The 27,491-nt window shown below is 64.9% G+C and overlaps 1 protein-coding gene across 6 annotated transcripts; it reads right to left on the bottom strand.

The window, feature by feature from the left end:
- Positions 1–5,520: 5,520 nt before the first annotated feature.
- Positions 5,521–25,435, bottom strand: FGFRL1 (fibroblast growth factor receptor like 1). Of its 6 annotated transcripts, XM_054683674.1 has the most exons (10): positions 25,205–25,435; positions 23,779–24,571; positions 23,011–23,235; positions 21,069–21,441; positions 19,796–19,890; positions 9,923–10,195; positions 8,673–8,753; positions 8,293–8,577; positions 7,745–8,098; positions 5,521–7,504 (listed from the first exon to the last, which is right to left on the bottom strand). In XM_054683674.1, exons 5-10 carry the CDS (start codon positions 19,872–19,874, stop codon positions 7,062–7,064), a joined length of 1,515 nt encoding a protein of 504 aa, XP_054539649.1. In that variant the 5' UTR covers positions 19,875–19,890; positions 21,069–21,441; positions 23,011–23,235; positions 23,779–24,571; positions 25,205–25,435; the 3' UTR covers positions 5,521–7,061. The 6 variants fall into 6 exon arrangements, with proteins under 6 accessions (XP_054539649.1, XP_054539648.1, XP_016808201.1 ...); XM_054683673.1 differs by having other exon boundaries at positions 23,779–25,435; XM_016952712.4 differs by lacking the exons at positions 23,011–23,235; positions 23,779–24,571; positions 25,205–25,435 and adding an exon at positions 22,196–22,447.
- Between the last annotated feature and the right edge of the window lie 2,056 nt (positions 25,436–27,491).

The following is a 27,491-nucleotide window of genomic DNA, read 5'->3' as shown; positions in this document are numbered from 1 at the left end:
TGCTCCTTTACTGAGTGGAAGGTTTTCACGGGAGGCAGACGCTGAGAAGACGCTGGGGCCCAAGCAGGCTGGTGGGGTTGCCCCTCAGAACCACACCCTGCCCGTGCTCAGCCCACTGAGCGGGCACAGGGCAGGGGCATAGATTAAGGTCTTCCGACACCCAGGAAGGAGAGGCCGGGCCAGGGCAGGCGCCTCGGGGTGGACAGGCACTCCGGGCCCGCCTGTGTCTGTGGCTTTCACACGCTGACGGCCTCAGCCACAGAATCCATGTCGGCCTGCGTGCCCAGGAGGGCACGTCCAGGGCTGCCCTGGAGCAGCCCCTGGCTCCTGGATCCTAGCAGCTGGGCCCTGGGCTCCCAGGACGGCCGTGCCCACTCTCTTGGCCCTGCCTTCCTCAGGGGTCTCAGGGCATCTGAGGTCTTTTCAGGGTCCCTGGGTCCCTCTGTGGAGAGTGGAGCTTCACCGCCCCTTTTGTCGGCCGTGGCCCTGGCCAAATCACCAGAGGCCAGGACTGGTGGCCAGACCTCCTGTTAAAGAGAATAAAATGACACTCTGGCCACCCTCCGAGTCCCGGTCTTTCTGCTGGACACCAGGGAGTTCCTGCTGCAGTCCACACACCGGCACGGGGAGACAGGTGGGACCTGGCGTCCGTCACAGCATCCTGCAGGGCTGGATGTCCCTGGGCGCCCACTGGTCCCCATCTCTCAGGCTGCAGGAGCCCCCCGAGTGCCCCAGCCCCACTGTGCTCAGGACTCATGCTCCCGGCAGGACCCCTGAATTCGGCCCCCAGGCAGAGGCCCTGCCGTGACCCAGGCTGAGGTTCAGGGTGAGGGGGCCGGAGAGGCCACCTTTTGACCCCAGGTCAAGCACTCTCTCCACCGTGTTGGGTGCTGCGTGCCAAGCCCGGCCGCCCCAGCACTCTGCCATGGGGACAAGGAAGCCTCAGAACATGGCAGCTGCTCCAGGGGCCCCCAGCCCCCCCCTGCGGCCACCAGCCCCCCTTCTCCCCAGTCACTGAATCAAACTGCCTGAGTGGGTGGCCCCTGCCCCTGCACAGACCCTCGAGCCCAGGAACCCGGGTCTGGGGGCCTTGGAGCCCAGGCAAGGATTGAAGAGAGCTGGGGTGCCCTGGGGTGCTTGAATTAGGAGGACCTCTCTCTGCCCTGGTTGGGCTCTAGCGGGTGGAGCTGGTGCTTGAGGACAGAGCTGCCCATGGGTTCAGGACTGCTGAGGAGCTGCATACAGTCAGGCAGTGACCAGGCGACTGGGGAAGGGGCTGACCAGGAGGAACAGCCCCAGTGGAGCCAGGGCACAGGTCACAAAGAGGCTGCCTGACCAGCCTGTGTGGCGCGAGGGTGGCTCTGTGGGTGGCACTGGGGGACTGGGGGACAGGGGAGCAGCAGGCTTTGCAGGTGACTAGTGTAGAACGGGCGCGATCGGGACCCACAGAGTGGCACCCTCACCTCCCACGTGTGTCAAGGCCGGCCTGGGTCACGAGGCCAGAGGTGGGCCCAGCCCCTAGACCCGCCTGGGCTACTGCCCAAGGCTGCAGAAGGGAATGGGAAACCCTCCCATGGGGCCGAGGCCGCCTCTGCTTCAAGAGCCCACAGGGAGCCCCAGCTTTGGCCACACCCACTCAGGCCCAGCATGCAGCTGCCAGCACAGTGGCGGGAGCCTTCCAGGGAGACCCACCTGCATCCCCTCGCTGGCCACACTCCTCCCAAGGCAGAGGCAAGGGAGAGACAGGCCGAGCAGAGGAGGCCAACGGTGGCGAGTGGGGCCCCTGGGCAGAGCCGGTGTTTCTCAGGGACAGGCGTCTCTCCTCAGGCACGGCAATGCAAACCTAAAATTCATCGGCAACCCAGAGCCCTGGAACGCAGGCCTGGGTCTTGTGTGGCTGAGGCCCAGGACACGCCAGGCCCCACCAGCCCCCAGGAGAGCCCCTTCCCCAACCCAGGCAGCCACCTGGGCCGGGCACACTGTGAGGCCAGCACAGGGCACAGAGAGCCCGAGACCACCAGGCCCCGCCCACCGCGTCCCTGCCCCGCCTCACCCAGTGTGGCTCCACCCAGCACTCTTGTCCCCCGGGACATCTGGAAGCTTCTCCTACCAGAAGCTAGCTCCAGCCATGGGAGGGGGACTGTCCCAGCCCAGCCAGAGGGGCCCAGTGCCCCACACACTTGGCCCTGTGGCCTCCCTGCCTCTGCCTCCAGGAGGTGCTCCCATGTTCGAATCCTGGGGGACCCCTGGCAAACCCCAGCCCCGCAGCAGGTCTGGGGCCCACACAGTGCCCCAGGGAGGCTTGGCTGGCCCCTGCGTCCTGGAGCCTTGTGTCCCAGGGCCGGATCTCTGTTGTGCGGGGAGTCCCATCGTGCACCCCGAGCACGCAGCCTGGACCCCTCTTCCTGGCCTGCACCCCTCTTCCTGGCCTGCACCCCTCTTCCTGGCTTGTGCCCCCATCTGTGCTCCTCGTCCCACGTTCTCGACCCGGTCCCCCAGCCCCCAGCCTCGGCCTGTCTGGGGACTGTCCCACAGCCTGGGACAAGGCTGTGATCTCTGGCCAGGTCCTCTGACCCACGGGCCCATTGGGTGGGGCTGCCCACATCCCCTATCTCTGCCTCATGCTGCCACCCTGTCCCTGGCAGCAGACACAGGCACCCCTGGGACAGCTGCAGGCGGCTTATGGGCACCCCTTTGAAGCCAGGAGGGCCGGGCGGGGGCGGGTCACACCCGGGGGTGTTGGAGCCTGGGCAGCCCTTTCAAGTTAGCCGGGCTTTACAGGGAAGCAGCTTATCACCACCAGGACAGGGCCAGGGAGGACCATGGGCCTGGCCCCGTGCCCACACCCTGCCCCGCCATGCTGAGCCTCCCATGGGCACCACCGTCTCGTACCCAAAGGGCCTGGCCTGGGGGCCGCCCTGAGGACACAGCCAGGTCCCCTCCGCTGACTCCTGGGCTGCAACCCCCACCCCTACAACCCACACCACCAGCAGCCCAGGACAGAGCCGGGGACGGGTGCCCAGCCCTGTTCCCGTCCCCACAGCATGGGCTGCCCCATGACCTTCCTGTGGTAGCCAAGGGCATGGGACCTGGTCTTGCCCACGTGAAGGGTGACAGTGGAAGAGCCAGGAAGCCCCAGGTGCAGCCCCTCCCTGGGGAGACGGCTGCCACTCTGGGCTCCTCCCTTCTCCCTGGGCCCCCTCGGTCGCCCTGCCCCTCAGACTCCATGCCCCAGCCCCACCCCTGCAAGGGCATTGCCCAGAAGCCCGCTGGCCCCCGAGGAGCCTCCCAACGCGTGTGTGTCGGTCTCTTCCTGGGCCTGGAGCCCCCATGGTGCAATGGTGTGCAGGTGACCCGGGCAGGACAGGTGAGACGGGGCCCACAGAGCGGCACCCCCACCTCCCACAGGCCCCACCCGGCCCTTCGAGCCTCCTGGCCAGTGAGCCTGGGGTGAAGGGCTCCCCATCTTTCAGGTGCTTGGCCGGAGCAGACCACTGTCAGAAGCGCAGTCCTGCCCTCTGTCCTGCTGGCCACACTCACGCCCTGGGCGCCTCTGCCCGCCTCCTGCCTCAAGTCCTCGAAGCACACGGGGCCTCTGTGCTCCCAGGCCTCCTGCACGTGGAGGGGAGGGGAACGCACTTTTGTTCTTGGGAGTGTGGACGTGCAGATGTGACGAGGGAGCCGGCGCAGGGCACGGATGCGTGCTGCCGTGACGGAGATGCGGGAAACGGCATCAGGATGGCCGTGTGGCTGGTGGGGGGACAGGAGCCACGGGGACAGGAGTCCACGGGGCAGGGCCAGGCAAGAGACAGCCAGGAACACAGGCCAGGCATCCACAGGGCAGGGCCCCGGTAGGCTCAGGCTGGAGACCGCAGAACAGAGGGGCGTGGGGGCGGGAGCAAGGCTCTCGGGACTGGACGGCCAAGGGGGAAGGGTCTGGAGGTCGCAGGGGAGAAAGCAGGGGCTCTAGGCAGCCCCTGAGGAAGGCTAGGGAAAGACTGAGGGGTCTGAGCTCCAGGCTATTGGCCCGGGGGTGGCCGGGGCCCCATAGGCAGGAGATGGGTCTGTCCTGACTCCTTGGGGTCCCCCTGCCCAGCCTGGCATCCAACATGGCCACAGCATGACAAAGTCCAGAGCCCAAGACCCAGAGGCTAGGCTGTGCCAGGCCTGTCCGTTGAGGACCACACAGCACTAGTCAGCACCTCCTGTGGGCAGGCGCAAGATGGGCTGGGCCACAAGTCAAGGGTGGCCCTGAGTGGGGGCCTGGACCTCACAGTAGGCAGGGTGCAGGCGTGGGCTCTGCGGTCCCAGTGTCTCCTTCAGAGGCTCTAGGGGACAGCCCTCTCGGACTGCCCATCCCTCCGCCCACTCCCTGGGGAGGGGCAGCCTGTCCTCTGCAACCCCATGACCCACTGCCTGAGGCCTCCCTGCTGCCCAAGGTGGCCAGACGCCTGAGGTCTCCCTTCCACCCTCCCCTACTCCAGACTGAAACCCGACCAGGCGTCGGCCTGCAGCCTGTCCTGTCTGGGGAACATCTGTTTGGCTGCCAGCTGTGGGCCGCCTGGAGCCCCCACTGTCCCCCAGTCAGGGTGGCCAGGCCTCCCACAGCACCCATCAGCCACACGCAGCCCTTACCAGGGCCATGCCTGAAGCTGTCACCGTCCAAGGAGTCAGGACTTCCTCAGGGGAGAGGAGTAGGGTCTACCCTGGGGAGGACAGAGAACAGAAAGGGGACATCTTGAAGGCCATGGGGTCCCCAGAAGCTCCAGTTGGGGAGAGGTCCCTGACGCCTCTCCCCAGAGCCCACCTGTCGTCTTTGAAGCCAGGCAGGGTGAGCTTCCTCCAGGGAAAAGCTCTCAGAACCAGAGCGGGTCAGGAAGCGCGCTACACGCCAGCAGGACCAGGCTCCGGGGACGCAGTGGGCCTCACGCTTTGCTGAAAGCACGAGGGGCCCCGGTGCCTTTTCTTACGAGGCTAACGGAACCCCCGGCAGGCAAGGGCCCCGGGTGGAGCTGGCAGCCCCACCCCTCCTGCTGACCAGGTAAGATGGGGGCGGCCACCGTCGCAGCACCGCAGGGTGGCTGGGAGGGCACTCGGACGGAGCCCTGAGGTCAGAGGTGACCTGAGCCTGGCCCCATCCCCAGCTCTGAGGCCGGTCTGCTGCCTCCTGTAGGGCCACCCACCAAAGCCTGAGGAGGGGCTGGGGAGTGGCCAGGCCCTGCACTGAGGGCCATAGGTGCCAGCCCCAGGACACAGAGAGGGCGCCGCTGGGACAGGGGTGCAGGACACAGGCCTGGCCAGGCATGTGGGCAGTGCTCACGCCCAACACCACCGAAGCCCAGTATACCCAAACTCTCCCGCTGGGAGGTGCAGTTCTCAGCCCCTGTGGCTCTGGCCCAGCGAGGGGACTCCAAGAGGGTTAGGCTGCTGGTTCTGGAGACCAGGCCTGACACACAGGCACAAATGTGAGCACACACGAGCATGCACACGTGCATGTAGACATGGGCAGAAACACCAGCCTGGAGGGAAAGGATGCACTTTCATGTTTAACAAAATAAATTAAATATACGGGGCTTCAGCTCAAACTCTACATAAAATTACAGAGATCTGGGGCCACCACGACAGTGGGGTGGGGGGTGGTGTCTGGCCTGGACGGGGTGTGGTCATCAGCATGGCTGAAAGACCAGGCGGGTCCCGGGCCCCAGGAGAGACCACAGTCCCTGCAACCCAGTCTTCCTTCCATCATTATTAATATTATCTTCATTTCTTAAATATAAATACCAAGGCCCCTTCTCTGTGTCAGGGGGAGAATGCAGTGGGGGTGAGCCACTAGCCATGGGCTCCAGCCTCTCAGGCTTGGGGCTGCTGTGCCCCCAGCCCCAGCCCACAGCAGTAGGGGACTCCTGGGCACCCAAGGCAGGTGGCAAAAATAGCCGCCAAGGCCAGGGGACAGAGGCGGGGACTGAGGCGGGGACAGAGGCGGGCAGAGTTGGGGGAGTGACGGTGGAGCAGGGAGAGTCCCTCATCAACTATGAGCCTCACGGCACACGTACTGCAGGCCTCACGGCACACCCTCCCAAAAGCATGTCAGTCTGCGTGTGTCCAGGCAGCATAGCTGCACCTGTGTGTGCATGTGTGTCCGGAAGTGTGTGCCCAGGCAGCATATCTGCATGTGTGTGTGCGTGTGTATCCGGACAGCATATCTGCACGTGTGTGCATGTCCAGACAGCATATCTGTGCACGTGTGTGTGTCCAAGCAATATCTGCACATGTGTGTGTGTCGAGGCAGCATTATCTGTGTGTGTGTCCAGGCAGCATATCTGTGTGCGTGAGTGTGTCCAGACAGCATATCTGTGCATGCGTGTGTGTGTCCGGACAGCATGTCTGCGTGTGTGTGTGACTAGACAGCATATCTGCGTGTGTGTCCAGGCAGCATATCTGCGCCTGTGCACGTGTGTCTGGAAGTGTGTGTCCAGGGAGCATATCTGCATGTGTGTGCATGTCCAGACAGCATATCTGTGCACGTGTGTGTGTGTGTCCAGGCAATATCCGTGCATGTTTGTGTCAAGGCAGCATTATCTGTGTGTGTGTCCAGGCAGCATATCTGTGCACGTGTGTGTCCGGATACCATATCTGCACGTGTGTGCGTGTGTCCAGATAGCATATCCGTGTGTGTGTGTGTCCAGGCAGCACATCTGCACATGGGTGTGCGTGTGTGTATGTTCAGGCAGCATGTCCTTGTACTGGCATGTCTCTGTGCGTGTGCGTGCGTTTGGGCAGCTTATCTGTGTGCCCAGGCGGCATATCTGTGCATGTGCGTGTGTGCGTACATGTGCCTTCAGGGAGCATGTGTGTGCGCATGTGTGTGCATACATGCATCCAGGCAGTGTGTGTGTCTGTGTGTGTGTGTCCAGGGGCTATGCCTCACACACAGACTGCCTGGGGTGCTGGCCATTCCTCCTCGCCATGGGTCCCCTGCCTTCATCTGCAGCTCCATCCTCCATCCTCCCAGTCTGCCTGTCTGGCCGGCCCCCCCGTGCCCACTGCAGATACGGTGGCGTCTAGCACTGATAGTGGATGTGCTGGTGGACCTTGCCCTCCACGTGTGAGTGTGTGTGAGAGTGTGTGTGTGTGTGTGTGTGGATGTCTGTGTAGAGTTTGGGGTACAACTTAGGGCCAGCAACTGGGCCTGGGCCCAGTAAGTGCTGGGGGGCTGCCGGAGACCCATGCTCCTCACACAGCCCCACACCAGGGCCAGCGCTGAGGGCGGCCAACGAGGGAAGGTCCTTGTCTCCGCTGCGGTCGCGGGCCGTCCCTGGCGGGCGGTGCCCAGGCAGGGGAGGGGCAGGCGCGGGGGTGCACGGCTTCTTCTGGGCCTGGCAAAGCCACAGGAGCAGGGTGCCCAGGATGAAGACAGCGCCAGCTGGGATGCCGATGACCACGGGCCACGGCAGGCTAGTGGCCGAGGACGAGGAGGCCACAGGTGGCCCTGGCGGTTTTGGGTCTGCAAGAGCGAGAGGAAAGGAGGTAGGGAGGGGAACGCCAACACAAAGACCAGGAGAGCACCCCAGACCCATCCCAGGGGCTGTGGAGACGGTGCCCCTGGGCTGCCCTCCCTCGGCAGATGACCTGGCCAGCACGGCCCGGGAGGGAAGGGTGGGGCCCCACCCGGTGGGTGGGACGCCGGGCCCAGGGGGCGGGTCCGGGCACCAGCACGGTGTGGCGTGGCGTGGCAGCCACGCACCTGGCAGCACGGTGAGGAAGGCGCTGCGGAAGCTGTAGCCCATGGTGTTGGCGCCGAGGCAGATGTACATGCCCGCATCGTCCTGGCGGGCACGGGTGATGAGCAGCTTATTGAGGTAGGAGCCGTCGGGCCGCGACCACACGTCACCCGTGGGCAGCACCACGAACTTCTGGCCGCCCACATCGATGGTGGAGTTGTGGCGGCCCTCGGCGCCGTACTCCACGCGCTTCAGCCACTGGATCACCGGCTTCACGTCGCTGCGCACCTTGCACTGGAAGGACGTGGTCCCCCCGAAGTCCACCGTCGTGTTCACGGGGTGCGTGCCTGTGAGCACGGGCTTGGAGCGGGTCCGCTCTGTGGGAACGTGGCACGCGGGCATGGCTCCCAGGCCGCGCCGGACTCTACCCCGCCGGCACCCTGGGCCCACCAGCACCCCCAGCCCACCACCCCCAGGCCCTGCCAGCACCCCCGCCCGCCAGCGCCCCCGCCCGCCAGCGCCCCCCGCCCTCCAGCACCCCCCGCCCGCCAGCGCCCGGGGCCACACTCACGGATCACATCCACCTTATAGGTGGCGTTGATGGCGCCCGCGCGGTTCGACACGCGGCAGGTGTATTTGCCGCTGTCCTCCGGCCGCAGGTTCTTCAGGCTCAGCGTCCACTTCTTCTTCCTGGGCTCAGCGGCCTCTGGGCGCGTCAAGGCCTGGTCGTCCTTCATCCACGTGATGTCGGGCCGAGGGTGCCCGCTGGCCACGCACTTGAGCCGCACGGAGCTACCCACGGGCCGTGCGATCACCCGGCGCCTCATCTTGGAGGGCTGTGTGAAGCGCGGTCGTGCTGCGGGGTGGGGTGGCGTGGAGGTCAGAGGACGGGGATGCAGCCGAGGGGCCGGGACAGATGGACGCCCCCCACCCCCGTCACCCCCTGCTCACCCCACTGCTGGCCGGCGGGGTCCTCTTGACCCCCAGAGGAGCTGTCGGGCCCCAGGCTCTCCTTCCCTGGGCTAATGTCATCTGCAGAGAGATGGAGGTGCACAGGGAGGGCAGGTGAGGGGGGCCCTGAGGAGCTCCCCCAACTCCCCCGTGGCCTCTAGCGCCCCCAGCCCCAGCCGGAACAGCCCTGGACACCCAGGCAGGGGGCCGCGCCACACACCCACAGCCCAGAATCCCAGGGACAGCTGGGCAAGGGCCGCTGGCCCACACTGGGCGCAGGTGACCCTGATGGGCACGGGTGGGGCTGGAGGGCCGGCCCCCATTCTGGCTCCGGGGGGTCTGCAGGCCCCGGGGGAGGAGGGAGCCGGGCCCGGCCAGCAGCTGCAGTAACCCTAGCCTACATCAAGGGGCCGAGGGCTGGTGAACAGACGAGACTCTCATACCACCCAGTCATCGTCCCCTTTGAAAGGACTGTGGGGTGGGGGTGGGGGACAGCCAGTTTTCCCATTCCACACAATGCCGAGGGGCAGGGCGTGCTGTGGAATGTCCCCTCCATCCACCCTGTGACAGCCGCTCCTTCACTGAGCCCAGGACCAGGCTGTCTCAGGCCGCACCCCCAGACCCTGCTGGGGCCTGGGCCAGGCTCCTGTATTCAGAAAACGGGCACATGTACCCTAAAACTTAAAGTAGAATTAAAAAAAAAAAAGAAACGGGCCAGCCCAGCTCCCAGGAGCTCCACCCGAGGGCCCCACACCCAGGAGCCCAGTGGAGCAGGCGGGGTGCCGGGTCCCTAGGTATGGAGGGCGTGTCTCTCTGGACACCTGTCCAAGCCCAGCGCCCGGGCCCCAGGCGCAGAAGAGAACAGAAAGGCCACGCATCCCGGCGGCTCCTCTGAACTCCGAAACCCGAGCCTCAAAGTCACAGCCGACGGCTGGCACACCCTGCCTGCCAAGGCCTCGGGCCCCAGCCCTTCTGTGGGACCACTGCCTGCGGCTCCCGCCCTCCACCCTCCGCCCTCCGCCGGGAGGAAGGCCCCGAGGCTGGAGCCTGACGGGGACAGGAACGGGACAGGATACCTGGGGGATGGTGGCAGAGGTGCAGCCAGCTGAGGTGGGGCAGGGCACCGAAGGAAGGCTTTCTGCCGGGGGCTGGCTGACTCTCGGGCCCCAGGTGTGTCCCCGTCCGCCCTCCTGCACACCCCTGCCTGGCTCCAACCCAGCCCACGACCTCTGACCGCAGCAGCGACTAACCCAGCACGACGAGGGTGTAGTTGACGCTCAGGCTGCCGAAGCCGTTGGTGGCCTTGCACACGTACACGCCGGCATCCTCCCGCTCCACCTGCTTCACCTTCAGCCCCTGCGGCAGCACGCGGAAGCGGCTCCAGCCGCTGTGGATGGTGCGGCCATCCTTGGTCCACATGGTCAGCGGCGGCGGGTCCCCCTCCACCGGGCACTGCAGCCGCACAGTGCGGCCCAGCCGGGCCACCTGCCGTGGGACCACCTTGTCCGCCATCTTTGGGGGGCCTGCGGGTGGGACCGAGGAACAGTCAGCGAGGAGGGGCTTGGGGTCCGGAGCCGGGGGGGCGGTCAAAAGGGGACCCACGGCCCAGCACAGACCTCGGGCCTGAGCTCCACCTGGGTCACCTGCCCAAGATGAGCAGAGGGGCCAAGGTGCAGTGCCCCTGACCCAGGCCTCAACTGCCCACATGCACCAAAGCCCTGAGCACTGGCCCAGCAAACACCATGTCAGCAGCCTCTCATGGCCGGGGCAGCCCCGTGGCCCCAGAGGCTGGCTCTTTGAGACACGAGAAGGGAGCAGGGTCCCCAGAGGATGCAAAACAGCTGCGCTTGGTAACTCTCGAAAACCACCAACCAAAAGGGCAGAGTCTCCTTCTGGTCATACAGGAAGCAGCCGTACACCCCAGGTCAGAGGGGACAGCGGCCCCCCAAGGACAAGGGCAGTAGGGGGATGGGGGGCCTGATGGGTCCCAAAGAGGCCCCAGGCCCCTCACCTAATTCCCACCCAACCATCAGCCCAGGGCCCAGCCGGGCCTGGGCATGGGCCAGCGACCCCACAGCTATCCACAAGCAACCGAGCACGGCGGGCTGCCTGAGCCTGTGCAATGTGTGGATGAGAGTCTGTGCAGCATCCACGCCTGTGTCAACATCAGACCTGAGTTCAGGGACCACAGATGCCCAGGTCTGTCTGCCCACCCCCAAGGGCCGTACCCTGCCAGGCACCTTAGCCTTGAGGGGGCATGACCCCAAGGCCCTGGGGTCAGAGGGCAAGCCTCTGGAGAGACGTAGCTCGGGCTGACCACGGGCACTGCCAGCTCCTGTCTGGGGGGCAGCCAGTATGTCCTCCCACCACCTGTGAAACCCACAGGAGCAGAAAGGCTGCGGCTCCACATGGCCACCTGCACCATCCCACCCTATGTGGAGAAGCCGAGCCCTCCTTTCCTGGCAGAGGCCTCCTTTCCTGGCAGAAAGGAACCCACCCCATCCCCTGCCTGGGTCCCCGCCCCACCCCATCCCCTGCATGGGTCCCCGCCCCACCCCATCCCCTGCATGGGTCCCCGCCCCACCCCATCCCCTGCCTGGGTCCCCAACCCACCCCACCCCCTGTCTGGGTCCCCACCTCACCCCTTCCCCTGCCTGGGTCCCCACCCCACCCCCATTCCCTGCCTGGGTCCCCACCCCGCCCCATCCCCTGCCTGGGTCCCAACCCCGCCCCTTCCCCTGCCTGGGTCCCCACCCCGCCCCATCCCCTGCCTGGGTCCCCACCCCACCCCTTCCCCTGCCTGGGTCCCCACCCCGCCCCATCCCCTGCCTGGGTCCCCACCCAGCCCCGCCCCTTCCCCTGCCTGGGTCCCCACCCCACCCCATCCCCTGCCTGGGTCCCCACCCCGCCCCTTCCCCTGCCTGGGTCCCCACCCCGCCCCATCGCCCCATTCCCTGCCTGGGTCCCCACCCCATCCCCTGCCTGGGTCCCCACCACACTCCATCCCCTGCCTGGGTCCCCACCCCATCCCCTGCCTCAGTCCCCACCCCACCCCATCCCCTGCCTGGGCCTCCACCCCACCCCATCCCCTGCCTGGGTGCCTCTGGGCTGGAAGGCAGGGCCAGGGTCCTGTGTGTGTGTGACCAGCCCCAGTGGGCAGTGCCAAGCCGGCCGGGAAGATGAACCTAGAACACACAGACCCTGCAGGCCTCAGAAACTCGGGACACCACAGGGCCTGTACCTGGATGGAGCTCCTGGGAAAGGAGGGCCCTGCGTGCCCCACTCCCCACGTGCTGCTCCCAAGTCCTGCAGTGGCAACCGCAGCCCACTCACTGCTCTCCACGTCAGAGAGGCGGCCGCAGGCACCCCACAGTTCCCAGGGCATCTCTCGCCAGCCCATGGGTGACAGTGTCCATCCCGCACTGCAGCCACTGCTGTCTGGGAGCGTCCAGGCTGCGTGCAGAAACACCAAGAGGTAGCAGCTGCTCCAGGCCATCTCGATGGGGCCTGGGGCCGCGTGTTCCTCCAATACACAGTTAACAGTGGCCCTGTGACGTCTCCCACTGGCGTCTTCAGACACTCAGGGAGCAGCTCCCATTCTGACCCCCAAGTCTGGGGACAGGGACCCTCACAGAGAATCCCTATCACCTCTCTGGAGGCCTCCCAATCAGTGCTGATAGCACAGGGGGCGTGGCCCAGGGCCTCTGGGTTCTGAGCCCACAGGCATCATTGGCCGCTGGGGCTGGGGCTGGGAGTGGAGACACGGCGCCTCCCTGCTGTGCTCAGAAACACAAAGGGTGGGCTGAGGCTCTGGAGGGAGGGATTCTTCCCAGCCCTGGCCCACCCGGCCCATCCCAGTCCTTGGCCTCTCTGAGAAAACATGTGGGGGTCTCTTCTCTGACTCACATCTCTCCCTCAACTCAGGACCCTCCCACCCAGGCCATGGGCCCCAGCCCTGAAGCCCCTCCTTCCCTACCCTCCCTGCAGCTCCCCGGAGAGGAAATGAGACGGCGGCTGTGGGGGGCTGCCAGCCCACCACCCCCTCAGTGTGGTTCTGTAAGCTGCCCAGGGCTGGGGGCAGCTCTGGCAAATTTGTCCCGGGGAGGAAGCGGCTGCAGGGCCCACAGCACTGGGGCCTCCTGACCCCCTCCCAGCCTGCCCAGGTCCCAGACGCACCCCAGGTTGACCCCACCAGCACCTGTCGCCGCCTGAAATCCCACCACCCACAGGGCCTCCCGGGACCAAGGGGGAGTGGCCAAGGCCCCTGCCCAGCCCAGCCCCTGTGGCCCACAGCCTGCAGGGGTGCCTGGGCCTCCTGGCTGGCTACCTGGGCACAGGCCTCACACGTGCATGTTCATGGGTGCACACAAGTGTTCACCCACACAACTGTCCAGAAGAAGCAAGAGAGCGAGTGCCTGGCCCTGTCCTGGGTGGGAGCACACTGACCCAGCCCCCCCACATCTGGGGAGGGAGCCCACCTCAGAGGCTGAAAGCCCCAGCTGCACTTCAGGAAGGTTTCCCAGCCCCCACCCTGCCCCAGGCAGATACAAGCAAGGCTTGGTGAGGTAAGGGTCCCCAAAGGCATGCGGGAGGTGCAGGATGACAGGCACAGACAGGGAGGCGGGACCCCCGCCTGTGGCCACCGCTGAGAAAGGGGGCAGAGACAAATGACCGCTGGACGGCCGGAAGCGTGGCCCCCAGGGCTGGCCTGCAAGCGCTGTAAGCACGGGCAGAGGCAGCTGGGCCAGAGGAGCCAGGCTTATCCTAAAGCAAACAGCCTCCCTCCCCCTCGCCAGGCCTATCCCACCCCCACCTGGGCTCCCTGGACCCCCTGCTGTTGCAGGCCCAAGACCCCCCGTAGGAGGGCCTGCCCAGGAGGAAGCCCATCCCCCCAGATTCCTGGGGAATGATCACACCAGGACAGCGGCCAGGGCACCACGCCACCTGGACGGGCGTCCAACCCACGCAGCCTATGGGGAAACTGAGTCAGGACCTGAGGGCACAGGCACCTGGTGGGAAGACCGGCTGCCTCGCACCGCAGCCAGGAAGAAACACAGGGAACCCCCACCGGGGCATGACAGCAGCACTGTGCCACCTCCGGGGCCGTGCACCCTGCCAAGACACCCCCCAGCCTCCTCCTCCAGCACAGCTCCTGCCCTGCACACACACTTAGCCACAGCCGAGAGACCCCCAGCACAGGCAGGACACCAAGGGCCACATGGGAGCGAGACATGAGAGTAAACTGAGTCTGAGACAGGGCCTCACTGCTGTCAGGTATGGAGGACTAGACTCGGAGGCAGTGGGCCAAGAAGGTGGATGCCTCCAAATCCTCCCGCCGCCCCCCCTACCCCTGCCCAGCTGTAAAAAACACAACTAGAGAAGGAGGAGGAGCAGGGGCTTCCCACAGCAGCAAGGCCCAGAGGCCGCTCTGCCTACACGCTTTGTCACACACACACTGTCCCCAGACAGAGGCTCCTCTTTCCCAGGGCCCAGGGAGGGTGGAGGTGGGCAGGCCCTGGGATGGAGGGGAAGAAGCTGCAGTCTGGAGGGACGGAGGCAGGAACCCCCTGCGGCCTGCCCTTCCCCGTCTTCACAGGCCCTCATATCAGCTCCCCGAACACCTGCCCCGTCTGAAGTGCCCTCTCCGACACCCCTCACCCCGTAGCTCCTCGGGGGCTCCAATATCTCTTCTGGAAGGGCCCGTCCTGGCCACGTGGTCTAAACCCACACCCAAGCCCCTCTCCCGTGCTCGTGGTGTCCCGAGGCCTGGCATACAGCAGCTACTCAGTGGACATTCGTAGGGAGAACGGTGTGGGTGTGGGGGCCGGCCAGGGCAGGTACAGAGGATGCAGGGCTGGGGCTGCCCGGCCTCCCTCCTGTGGCCAGGTGGCTCCTCCCCATGGGGCCTGGCTCCTACAGGGAGCAAGGAGGGGGTGCTTCCCCAGAACACAGCCCTCAGCACAGGGAGAGACGCCCAGGCAGGGACACACGTGCAGCGTCATGACCCCTCTGTTGGGAGAAGACACGAGCTAGGACCAGGACACGGGCTGGAAACGGCCTCCTCCAACTTTCCAGTGCACCCTGCACCTCCCAGGACGCCTCTACAGCCCAGGCCAGTGGTATCCACCCCTCTACAGAACCCGGGGCAGCACCGGCCCAAGTCGGATGGGACTCCTGACCCAGTAGGGACAACGGGGCCTTCCCAAGGAAGGAGCACTCACTGCGGCAGGGGCTGATGCTGGTCGACAACACAGCAGGGTGGGGCGTCTGTGGGGACAGACGGAGCCAGTGTGCGCTGGGGAGGGAGGGGCAGGTGGAGCTGACCGCTGAGGAGCTGGCCGTGTGGCCCCCTCAACCCCAACCCTGACCGGCTACCCGAGTTCCCGCATGGAGGGGCTGGACCAAGAGTGTCCTGGCAGCCGAACGAGGCCAGAGTGGAGTGAGGATGCCTGCGAACTGGGGGGCCCTGCATGGCCCCAAGTCTCCAGCTGGAGGAATTCTCTGGCCTGGCCCAGGACCTGGCCACGGGGTGGGGGTGGCCAGGCCCCAAGTCCTCCTGGAGAAGCTGAGTGGCCTGGGGGAAGGGGGCTCACCTTGACCAGAAGGGAGGGGAGGGGAATCAGGACACACTGTGTCGAACCCCTAGGGGGGTGCAGAGCCAATCCAGGTGCTGAGCCTTCTGCAGCCGGTGGCCCCCCTACCTGGTTACCAAGAGGAGACACAGTGCCCCCATCACAGATGGCCGCTATGTGGCTGTGCCAGACCCCCAGGGGCACCCAGGGCAGGAGTGAGTGGGAAACCCCAGAGTCAGTGCCAGAGCCCGGTCCCCTCCTCAGGAAGCCAAGTGCAAGAGTGGCCGCCCCCAAGAGCCAGAGAACAGGTGACCGCTACGCAGCCTGCTGCCCATCAGGTGCCAGGGCCAGGCTCTGCCCCAGCCCCAGGATGCTCAGGCACATACATGTGCACCTGCATACACAGACCCAGGGCACACACAGTCACCAGCTAGCGAGGCGGCCCTCGGGGAGCAGACCCACAGGACGTGCGGGGGAACTGGGGGCCTGCAGCACAGGTGGCTACCCCACAGGCTGTGCCCCAGCAAGCTGCATGCAGCATGTGGCCCACCATGCTGCCCAGCCCTGGAAGCCTTCGGGGGAACCTTCTGCAACCCCAGCCCCAGGGCACTGCTCCCCCTCCTCGACACACCAGGGCACACAGCGGGCACCAGAGCATCATCAGGCAGTGCCACGTCCTGGAGAGAACCTTGTACAGCACTAAAACAGGCAAAGATTCCTCCGTACCCATCCCAGTCCAGACCTCACCAGGCCCACCCAGCTTCATGTGGCCCCCACCCCCACCTCAAAACCCCAGCCTGCCGGGCTGCAGTCCCCAGGCCTCCCCTGCCCGGAACTCCCCAGAGGGGCTCTGCCTGCAGACCTTGGCAGCCCTTCCCCACTTCAGAAGTGTCAACAAGAACATTTCCTGAGCCCAGAACCCCTGAGGCCAGAGATCAGGGGTGAGCTGATGCTCTGTCCCCTGCCAGGGCTCTTGGCCCCCAGGTGGGGCTGCCCCAACCACGGAGCAGCCCAGGCACACCGGGCACCACCAGGTCAGGGGCCCTTGCTCCCACTCACATGGCGGACTTCTCAAGGACAGGGTTGGGGACAGGAGGGCACCGGGCCTGTCCGCTGCAGCTCCCCAGGCCCCTGCAGGCCACAAGGCACAGCCGCCCAGACCCTCCAGGACACACAGTGATGCCTGCGTCAGGCACCCTGGGGCATGGTACTGCGCTCCACACCAAGCCCTGCAGTCCCCACTGGAAACGGCAGGAAGGCTACAGGGAGTGTAGAGGGCCTTGAAGCCACTGGCTGTGGGCCTGGACAAGGAACCCAAGCTCTCCACGGGGCCACCAGGCTGTCCTGGGGCTCAGTCTTAGAAGCCCAGAGGGTGTCACCGTGCCCAGCGGGCTCCACGCCACACACAAGGGCAACAGCCCGGCTCCCTCTTTCCTGTCACTGCTCAGCCAATGTTCACCCCTCAGCCCCTTAACAGCACCAGGCAAGAAGTAATTGGGCCTTCTGCCAAGATGGGTGGCACCCCCCTGCCCCACACAGGGGCAATGACCTGGAAGGAGACCCCCACCCACGCTGACTTGCTCCAAGGGGACCGGTACCCACCTCTCCTGCTAGGTATGCCTTGGCCCGTGAAGCCCCTCCTCTCCCATCCCCTGCTTCACCCCTACCCCAGCCATCCTGGATCGTGGCTCTGGGGCTGCGGCCCACCTTGGAGCCGCCTGCAGAGGGCAGCCAGGCACCCTGGGGCTTAACCAGCAGCTCCAGGGATGGCCGCCAGGGAGAGTGGCAGGCAGGCAGGGAGTGCAGCCCTGGAGGGGGCCTCTGGGGAGAGTGGTGTGGGTATCCCTCTCCCTCCTGTGCTGACCCGCTGAGGCTGTCACCTGGACACACCAGGCCTGGAGTCACCGGCGGAGGCCCTGATGGGGCAAAGGAGTCCACCCTGGGCCAAGCAGCAAGCCCGGGCTGCACAGAGGGCCAGCATGCAGCAGCCGGGGGTCCAGTCTGCGGGCACAGCCCGCCTCTCCCAGCACGGCCGCAGTTCCTGAGCCAGGGCTGGGCAAGCCAGGGGCTGGAGGCCACGACTGGGGAAAAACCAACATTTCCCCTGACAGGGCCGCAGCGCGGGGCCTGCGGCTGAAAGGGAGCCCGGAGGCCCATTGATTCCCGCACAATGGATAAAGGAGTCTGCGGTCGGCGTTTCCAGGCCCAGCCAAAGGCGACTTTGTTCACGGCTCCCTCCCTCCCCCCAAGGGGACAGTGATTTATTTTCCCTTCCAGGAGTGGGGCCCCGAGATGGAAACGGGGCGGCTGGCCCGATTCCCCACCTTGCAGGGGCTGGGCCCAGCTCCCACACGTCCACCTCAGCCCGCTGCACACGGGCCAGCCACTGCCCGGAAGGGCCTGGGGCGAGGGAAGAAGGCCCTGAGGCCTGGCTGGGGGCCGAGGTCAGCACCGTACACCGTACACCCACGGCTATTGCTTCCCCGAGTCACACACCCTTCAGACTCCTGCCCCCACAGGGAGCCGACACTGACCCCGCTACCCCCCAGGCATGGGGCACCCCTGGACAGGCACCCTGCCCACCTGGGTCAGGGCTCAGCTTGCCCACCGCAGCTGGCCGGGTGCAGAGGACAGGGGAGTGGCCTCCTAGGCAGGCCACTCAGAGCTGGTCCCCAAGGCCATGCTTGCAAAAGTTCAAAGGTGGCACTTCTCAGAAAGCCCTGAAACGACTTCCTTCAGAGTTATTTGTGAAAGACATTTCATGCAAAACCTCTCAAGTTCCCACTGTGAGAAATAAAATGGAAAGCCAATTCCTATATTTTTTCAAATTGGAAAAAAAAAAAGCAGTTTAAGACAAATCCACCAAGATTGTGAAACTTTGGGAAAAGAGGAACTTTTAAAATATGATCTGAGTGTAGCGATGTGCCGATTCCAGAACTTATGACCCAGCGGGAAATGGCTTTTCAAAAATAACCCAAGCCCTCTGCATGCTGGTCCTTGGCCTAACGAAGGTGCACAGTGGGCTGTTCAGAGCAGGAGAAACACACTTGGATGGACCTCGCGCCCTAGTCCACGCTAGGAAAATCAGCACAGTCCGGAAGAACCTCCTCCCCACCTCCACCCAAACCACAGAGGCCCCTGCCCTTGGAAAGCAGCTTGATCCCAGCTCCCCAGTGCCGCCAGGGCCTTTGCCACGCAAAGCCAGGGCTGGATATCCTCAGCCCCAAGGCTGCAGCTGAGGTGGACGAAGGCGAAGGGGGTGGCCGCTGGGGCGTCTCCAAGAAGAGGCGGGCTCTGCCGCCCACTGCCATGGCTGACCGTGGCCATCCACCAGTCAGCTTCAGCCCCAGCCAGGGACCATGGCAGGACAGAGGCCTCCAGAGCCTCCCTGGCCGAGTGGCCAGAGGACAGGCAGGTGTAGGGATTGGGGAGGCCAAACAGATCAAAGAGAATGCAAGTCCAGGCTGCTGGCCATGGTAGGGGCTCGCCCAGTATGGCCTGAGTGCCCACACAGCCCAGGACGCTGCCGGGCCCTCAGAGCAGCCGCTCAGCCAGGCCCATGTGGGCAGGCGGGGGGTGGGGGGGGGGTGCTGTGGCATAAGGCCCACCTGGCCACCGCCCGCCACCAGCACCCGAACGTGCCCATATAAGGCCAGGTTGGATGCGGCGCGCTTGCTGGGCGGCAGGGGAGGGGTGCGAAGCCTCAGGACTGGTGGACACAGCGCGGACAATCCTGAGTGGTCAACACGCCCAAAGGGCCGGCCTGGCCACAGGTCCCGCCTAGCCATGGGGGCAGCCAGCGCTGTGCCCGGATCCTGGAACATGGTGGGCATGAGTCTGCGGGCACACATCACCCATCGGCTCCGGATGTCCTTGCTGGGGCTGGGTCCCAGGGCATGGCTGCCACTTAGATGTCGGTGCCATGAGGACGTACCAGGCCAGCACAGCGTGTGCCCAGAGGCACGCAGTCCTGGGGTGCGTCACGGCTCTGGGGACTTGTCCACACAACCGCCCGGCACTGCCTGCCTAGAGCTGGGCAGGCCCAGGGCACACGGCTAGGTCGGCTGGGGGACTGGGGGTCTGGGGGTCAGTTTCAGTCCAAGACACCAAGTATATCACCAATATCTCCCATAGCCCATCCTGCCTTCCGTGGGGGTCTCTGCAGGTTCCCAGAGTCCTTATCGGGTCCACTGTGGCCACAAACCGCCCACTCCCCAAGAATCCACAGGTGATTAGCTGCCCTGGACTGCAGGTACGAGTATGAAAGTGTTTGCAAGACCAGGAGCATGTCCTGGGGAGCCAGGACTAAAGCCCACCTGGCCAGCAAGTACGCATGAGAGGAACCCCTCCAGCCAGCTAGGGGAGCCCCGGTGGGTGCTGTGGACAGCCCATGGGTGAGGGGGCCCTGGAAGGAAGGGGGCCTGGCGAGCGGGGCGGCAGGGGTGGGGCATGGCGCGTGCCAGGCGGGCACTGTGGCAGGGTTCAGGGCCGGGCGGGAAGGGGGCGGCGCTGGCGGAGGCCAGGCTGGCCGGGCTGGGCGCCAGAACTCACCTCGGGCGGCGGCGGCCGGCGGGAAGGCCCCCAGCAGCAGCGGCGGCAGCAGGAGCAGCAACAGGGGGCTCGGCGTCATCTCGGCCTGTCCGGACCTAGGGACATTGGGGGCGCCGTCACTAACACGTGGAACTGGGAGATACCGCCCTCCCCGGTCCCGGGCCGCGGGGATCAGGGGTCTGGCCCCCCTCCCCACAGGCCCTCCCCGCCCGCGCTCCAGGCGGAGGAAGCCGCGGCGGGGAGAAGCTGTGGGTATCAAAGGCAGACAAAGGGTTTACACTAATTACCGGGCTCCCCCGCCGCCCCCCCCTCTCCAAACACCGTCTGGATTCCTGGCGCTTGTAACTCCGGCCCTGCCCGCAGGACACACAACACTCAGCGCCCCGCAGATAATCGCCTGCGCCATTAGCAGACAAATTTGCGCTGGGGGGGCCCACGTGGGGCGCGGGGGCGGGGGCGGGGGCGGGGCAGGCCGGGGGCCCGCAGGAGCGGCGGCGGCGCGCATGACCCGTGCCCAGCTGGGGCTCCGAACCCGCCCCTCCCCGCCCCCGCCTCGGACCCCCGCCCTCCCCCGTCTGCCCACCTGGGGTCGCGGCCGCGCGCGCGGGGGGGCTCACCTCGGCGGGGGGCTCAGCGGGCGGGCGGCGGGGTCAGGGCCGGGCCCGCGGCGTGCGCTCCGCGGTCATCGCCGCCCCGGGCGCCGCATCCCGCCGCCCCGCGCCCCCGGGCCCGGTCTCGGGGCGGGGCGGCGCTACCTGGGCGCGGGCGGCTCGGGCCGGGTCGGGGTCCGGGCTCGGGCGCTCGGGGCGCGGGATCCCGGACCGGGCAGGCGGCGGGGGCGAGTCCGCGGGGCCAGGGGCCGGGGCCCGGATCCCGGGGCGGCGGGGCGAGGGGCCCGGGGCGCCGCGCCGCGAGGCGTCCTTCCCTGCGGGGCTTTGTCAACTCTCCCGGAGCGAGCGCCGAGCCCGGACCCCGACCCGCCCCCGGCACAACTTCCGGCCAATCCGCGCGCGTCAGCCCTCCCCGTGCCCCGCCCCGCCGCCAAACTTTTCCCCAATCCGCGCGCGCACACCGCCCCCGCCCCGCCGGGCTCCCGGCCTTAACCCTCGCGGTGCGGACGTCCCCGCGGGCGGGCGGCTTCCCCGGGTCCGGCCCCGCCCCCGCCCCCGCCCCGCCCCAACCCGAGCCTCGCCGCGCCCCCGGCCCCGCCCGCGCGCCCTTGGTCCCCGCAGGCTCCTAGGACCGGCCAGGAGCCGCCGCGCCCTCCCCATACCTGCGCCCGCGCGCGCCCGGGTCGGGTCCTCAACTCTCTAGGCACCTCCGCGACCCCCAGAGCAGGCTCCGGCCCTGCCCGCGGCAGTCTGACCTCTGCGCAGCCTCGGGCCGGGCCCAGACCGCTCTCTGGTTGCTCAGAAGGGGGCGGACTGGACGGCCGCGGGAGCTTCGAGGCTTCCAGGTCTGCGCCCCGGGGGGTCTTCGGGAGCAGAAGGGAGAAGCAGGGCCTCGCCCAGCCGGAGCTGCTGGGGACGGGGTAGGGGGGGACGGCCGCGGCGATGCAGGCAGGGGTCCTCCCCGGGGCGTTCGGGTTACCTGGTGCCTTTGGCCAAAGGTATGTTCCCACCTGAGGCCTCCCAGCCTCTCACCTGCTAGTGACGGGAATGACAAGAACATTAATCATCATAATAGACGTCAACATGCGATTCAATCTCCGCTACCGGGCAGGCGGCCCCAGGAGCAGATGAAGAAACGGAGGCGTGGAGAAGACAGCGCCCAGCTCTTCACGGCTCTTCCTCCACACGCCTCGCCTGCCGTCCCTGCCCAGGGCCCAGCACGCAGGGCTCCCAGGCCGCACCTCCAGCCGCCCCATGGCCTCCCCTCATCCTGCCTCCCAGTCTTGCAACACAAACCTCACGGCCTGCCCACATCCCGCCTCACACCCTCGACTCCGCGGAGTCACCATCCCAGCACCTCCTCCATCCCCCAGAGCAGCCTCTCTTTCTGGGGCCAGAAGCCCCCTCTTCCAGGAAGTCCTCCCAGGAAAGGCTGAAACTGGAGAGGCCTGGCAGCCGGTGTCCCCAGGCCGAGGAGAGCTAGGCGGGGCGTGGGGGGCGCCAGCTGTCAGGGTGTGGGACTCCTCAAGGCCCGAACTACCTAGCCGTCCCAAGCTGCTGGTTCCCAGCCCAGCGTCCTCCACCCCAAATCCCGCGTCTGGGCCAGCGTGGGCGTCGCGAGGGCGGATGGAGGTGCGCTCGGCCGGCCCATCCTGCCCCCGCTGGCGCAGCCGCCGCTGTGCACCCGGGGAAGGGTCCAGGGACCGCCGCGTGGTCCTCCCGGCTGGAGAACGTCCTGCGCCCCCGCCGCGGCCCTGTCCCACAAGGAGCCAGCAGCGCCGGGGCCCACCTGCCGCCCTCCCGGCCGGAGCTGCAGTCACGGACAGGTGGGTGGGGCGGTCTCACGCCCGTGGGAGAGCGGCGCTGAACTTCCCGGACAGCTGGCGAGGAGGCAGCGCTCCCACAGATGTGCGGGCTGCCGGACACAGGTGCGTGGAATGGAGACAGGTGTGCGGAAAGGTGGCTGCGAGCGTGCAAAGTATAAGCAGGGAGCGGACAGGCCGGCAGGTGCCGGCGCCCGAATGAGCGGGCAGTGGGAGGGGCACGAGCAGCGTCGCGGCCCCTGGTGGGCGGGGCCGGGACGGGGGGCGGGGCCAGGGGCGGAGCGGCAGGCGGGGCGGGGCCCGAGGCGGACAGGGGCGGGGGGCGGGGCCTGGACGGGCGGAGGCGGGGCCGGGTGGGGCGGGGCGAGGCGGGGGCGGGGCCGGGGCCCGGGCCTCCCGCGCGGGCACGCGCTGCCCTCTGGCGGTGGCGGCGGCGCGGCAGCTCCCGAGACGTTTTTCCTCGTCTCCTCGCCCCGCCCCGCCCCGCCCCGCCCCGCCCCGCCCCGCCCCGCCCGCCACGTCCCAGCCCGCGGCCGGCCCAGGCCCCGTCCTCCGGCAGCCCCCCGCCCCTCGCCCACCCCCGGAACAGGGACTGGGCCCTCCCCGCTCCCACGGCCCTTCGGGTCAGGCGGCGCGGAGCGCGGAGCCAAGGGGCCGGCGCAAGCACGTCCTGCCCCTTAAAACTGAAACGGGGCGGTCAGCCACCCTCGGGGTCTCAGGCCCCATCCTCAGCCAACCTCATGGGGTGACCGCGGGGAGACAGGTTCTTGTAGCCACCTACCCAGCCCCGGTGAGCCCCACGCGCGCAGGTTCGCTAGCACGGATCCTCGCTTGCCGGCGACAGCACCTGCCCCGGGGCAGGAGAGGCGAGACTGGGGGAGAGCCGGGCAGGCCTCACACAGGCGGCATCTCAGGAACAGCAGGTATAGGGACTGACAAGGACAGGCGGGTGGAGGAGGCTTGGCAGAGAATGGAGATGAAGTAACAGTGACTTACACACTCTCAGCTGCAGCAACCAAAAAAACAAATAGGTGTGAAAACAGCACGTAAGGCACTGGGCTCACGAAACCGAGGACCGTGGTGCTGGAGAGAGGGGAAGCGACCCGGCAGCGAGGACTGTCCCGCCCACCGCCCAGGCCGGTGCAGAGAAAACCCAGGCAGCCACCGGCGTCTCCCTCAACTGGGAATACAGAGGTGGCCAGGCAGGGGCTGGAGTTCACAGGTGCTCCAGAGTGCTGGAGAGGAGGGGGCTGCACCGAGAAGCCCAGACACCCACAGAGGGTCTGCCTGGAGGCTTCAGCTAAGCACAGATCAGTGCAGGAGCGTGAAGAAAACACTCAAGGCCAGGGAAAGACCCACTCAGGATCAGAGCCCACGCAGGGCTGGGAATAGTGCCTGTGCTCGGCAGCCAGAGTGGGGAAGCATCGTTAGAGCAGGAAGAAGTTCTCACCCCGTAGTAGGGAAGCATCAACACGAGACTAAATACAGTTCAGGTCCCACCAAACACCACTCAATAACAAGACCCAGAGCCAGATGTGGGGGCTCACACCTGTAATCCCAGAACTTTGGGAAGCCAAGGCAGGCAGACCAGTTGAGCCCAGGAGGTGGAGACTAGCCTGAGCAACACGGTGAAACCCCATCTCTACAAAAATCCAAAAAGTCGCCAATGTGGTGATGCGTGCCTGTGGCCCCAGCTATTGGGGAGGCTGAGGTGAGAGAATCACTTGAGCCCAGGGGGCCGAGACTGCAGAGAGCCAAGATCACACCACTACACTCCAGCCCGTACGGAACAGTGAGACCCTGCCTGAAAAAAAAGGACCACACAGTTTCCAAGTAACTTAATCACATCCGAGAAACAAATGCAAAGATATGTATAGGTTTACAAAAATATCCAGCACCAAACAAGGTAGAATACAAAATATTGAATATCCGGGAAAAACAAAAAACAAAAAAACAGGCATGAAAAGAGGCAGGACATTATGACCCATATGGAGAGATGGGAAAAATCAATCAAAATTGACCTGGGGCTGGGCACAGTGGCTCACGCCTGTAATCCCAGCACTCTGGGAGGCCGAGGAGGGCGAATCACTTCAGACCAGAAGTTCACAACCAGCCTGGACAACATGGTGAAACCCCATCTCTACTAAAAATATAAAAACTAGCCAGGCGTGGTGGCAGGCAACCTGTAGCTCCAGTTACTCAGAAGGCTGAGGCAGGAGAATCACTTGAATCCAGGAGGTGGAGGTTGTAGTAACTGACCTGGAAATGACAAAGGTGACAGGGCAAGTAGAGGAGAGCACACACATGCTTATGCTGTGACCATGTTCCATATGTTCAAGATGCTGGAGGAAAGGAAAGACAGTATGTTAAGTAAAGACGGGGAAAAAAGCCTCAAATCGTACTTCTGGGGATGAAAAGTAGTGTCAGAGAAATAATACACGAGATGGGATTAGTGGAAGACTGCAAAAGAAAGGATCAGTGTGGCTGGGCGCCGTGGCTCACACCTATAATCCCAGCACTTTGGGAGACCAAGGCAGGTGGATCACCTGAGGTCAGGAGTTCAAGACCAGCCTGGCCAACATGGTGAAACCCCATCTCTACTAAAAATAGAAAACTTAGCTGGGTGTGGTGGCGTGTTCCTGTAGTCCCAGCTACTCAGGAGGCTGAGACAGCAGAATCACTTGAACCCAAGAGGCGAAGGTTGCAGTGAGCCCAGATCACACCACTGCACTCCAGCCTGGGTGACAGAGCAAGACTCCGTCTCAAAAAAAGGATCAGTGAACTTGAAAACATAGCAATACAAACTGTCCAAATGAAACGGAGAAAAATGACTAGAAAAATGGAAAGAGCATCAGTGAACTGTGGTTCACCTTCAGGTGGTGAAACATGGGTATAATTGGAGTCCCCAAAGGAGAGGAGACAGAGGTTGGGAAATAATAAAGCTGTTTTTAGATCGAGCAGAGCGAAAGAATCACCTGCAGGAGTGTCTAAGCTGTCCCTCAAGCAGAAGGAAGGTCATACCCAATGGAAAACTGAATCTACACAAAGAAATGAGGAACACCAGAAACGGCAATTAAATGAGTGAGTATAAAGAGTGTTTTTCTTTTTTGAGTCAGAGTCTCACTCTGTCGCCCAGACTGGACTGCAGTGGCAGGATCTCGACTCACTGCAACTGCCGCCTCCCAGGTTCATGCGATTCTCCTGCTTCAGCCTCCCAAGTAGCTGGGATTACAGGCATGCTCCAGCACACCTGGCTAAGTTTTGTATTTTTAGTAGAGGCGGGGTTTCACCATGTTGGCCAGGCTGGTCTTGAACTCTTGACCTCAGGTGATCCACTTGCCTTGATAATCATCTGATTAACGTAAAAATAATGTATTGTGGGGTTTATATCATATGAGAAATCAAAATATGTAACAACAATAGCACAATGGCTGAAAGAGAAAAATGGAAATGTAATGTTGTAAGGTTCTTTGACTATACATGAGGTTATATGATATCACCTGAAGTTAGTCACAAGTTAAAAATGTATAGTAGGCGGGGTGCAGTGTCTCACGCCTGTAATCCCAGCACTTTGGGAGGCTGAGGCAGATAGATCATGAGGTCAGGAGTTCGAGACCAGCCTGGACAATGTAGTGAAACCCCATCTCCACTAAAAACACAAAAATTAGCTGGGCGTGGTGGCAGGCGCCTGTAGTCCCAGCTACTCGGGGGGCTGAGGCAGAAGAATCGCTTGAACCTGGGAGGCAGAGGTTGCAGCGAGCCGAGATCGCACCACTGTACTCTAGCCTGGGTGACAGAGTGAGATTCTGTCTCAAAAAGAAAAAAGAGGCTGGGCACGGTGGCTCACGCCTGTAATCCCAGCACTCTGGGAGGCCGAGGCGGGCGGATCACGAGGTCAGGAGATCGAGACCATCCTGGCTAACACGGTGAAACCCTGTCTCTACTAAAAGTACAAAAAAAAATTACCGGGTGTGGTGGTGGGCGCCTGTATTCCCAGCTACTCAGGAGGCTGAGGCAAGAGAATGGCGTGAACCTGGGAGGCGGAGCTTCCAGTGAGCCGAGATCACGCCACTGCACTCCAGCCTGGGTGACAGAGCGAGACTCCATCTCAGAGGCTGTGTGTGAGCTGACGGCCAGTGCTGGCTTCCCTGGCTCTTGGCATTGCCTCAAGCCTGACCCATTCACAGCGAAGGCCAAAGTGACTCCATGAGCAAGACCGGAGGGTGGGGACGCGTCAGTAAGCTGGTGAGGACACGTCGGTAAGCTGATGGCCGCCAGGGAAGGAGACGGCAACGGAACCTCATGGGGAAGGAGACAGATGCAGCTCTGCCATTCAGCCAAGACTGGTGCCAGCGCTGTGGGGCCTCAGAACCCCCTGCTGACCGTCACTTTGCCTCCAGAGGAGGGTCTGTCCTACCACCCTGGTGACCAGGCTCACACCAGGAATCCCAGCTGAGGGGGAAAATTGGAGTGTATGTGGCTATTTTTGCCAAAAGCCACAACACCCAGGTCCAGGAGTGAGGGGAGGGTCCCTCGTGGGTCTCTGTCCCACCCCAGCACCTTGGAGGCCCACTTTGGTTGGGGCAGGCAGGGGACATGGGCTTTGGGAGGTGCAGTGAACCCAGCAGGCTCACCCCCCCGCCCCCACCGGAGCCCCTGACAGCCTCCAGGGAAACCTGTGGGGTCCCTGTGCCCCAGCTCTCTGGCTGAGTGCAGCCAAGGGTGGCCTTGGGAGGATGCTGGAGCGAGGGAAGAGACTGCGGCCTTGGTTCCTGGGGTCCTGCACACAGCACCCACAGGCTGGCCACACCCCTGGGCAGAAGGTCCCTGCTCCTTGCCAGGACGCCCAGCCCTGCCTGGACTACTGAGTGCCCTGGGGGCTCCCCCGTGGCTTCCTGGCACCCTGCCTCCATCTCTGTAAACTGTCATCAAGTTGTCCTCATCTGGCCCTGCCATGTCTCAAATCCTGAGCCAAGACAATCCGTGGTGGGGAGACGCAGACCATGGTGGACACTACTGTTTCCTTCTGCTGGCCACCTCCTGGGTCGCACAGGCGTGACCCCATCCCACCCTCCACCGTGCTGGGGTATGGGAGTCTTCCCTCATGCAGCCTCAGCTGCCCGCTCTGCAGAACAAGTAAGAAAGCAAGGGACTGGCACGCCGCCTCACCAGGGGTGATCCGGAAACCCCTGGGTGGGCAGGGCCGAGCTGGCTCGCCAGCCTGACCCAGGGGCTCAACACACTTCCAGTCCAGGCTTGGGG

This window comes from Pan troglodytes, chromosome 3, assembly GCF_028858775.2.
Source record: "Pan troglodytes isolate AG18354 chromosome 3, NHGRI_mPanTro3-v2.0_pri, whole genome shotgun sequence".
NCBI classification, from domain to species: Eukaryota; Metazoa; Chordata; class Mammalia; order Primates; family Hominidae; genus Pan; species Pan troglodytes.
This window is presented reverse-complemented; position numbering and strand designations above follow the sequence as displayed.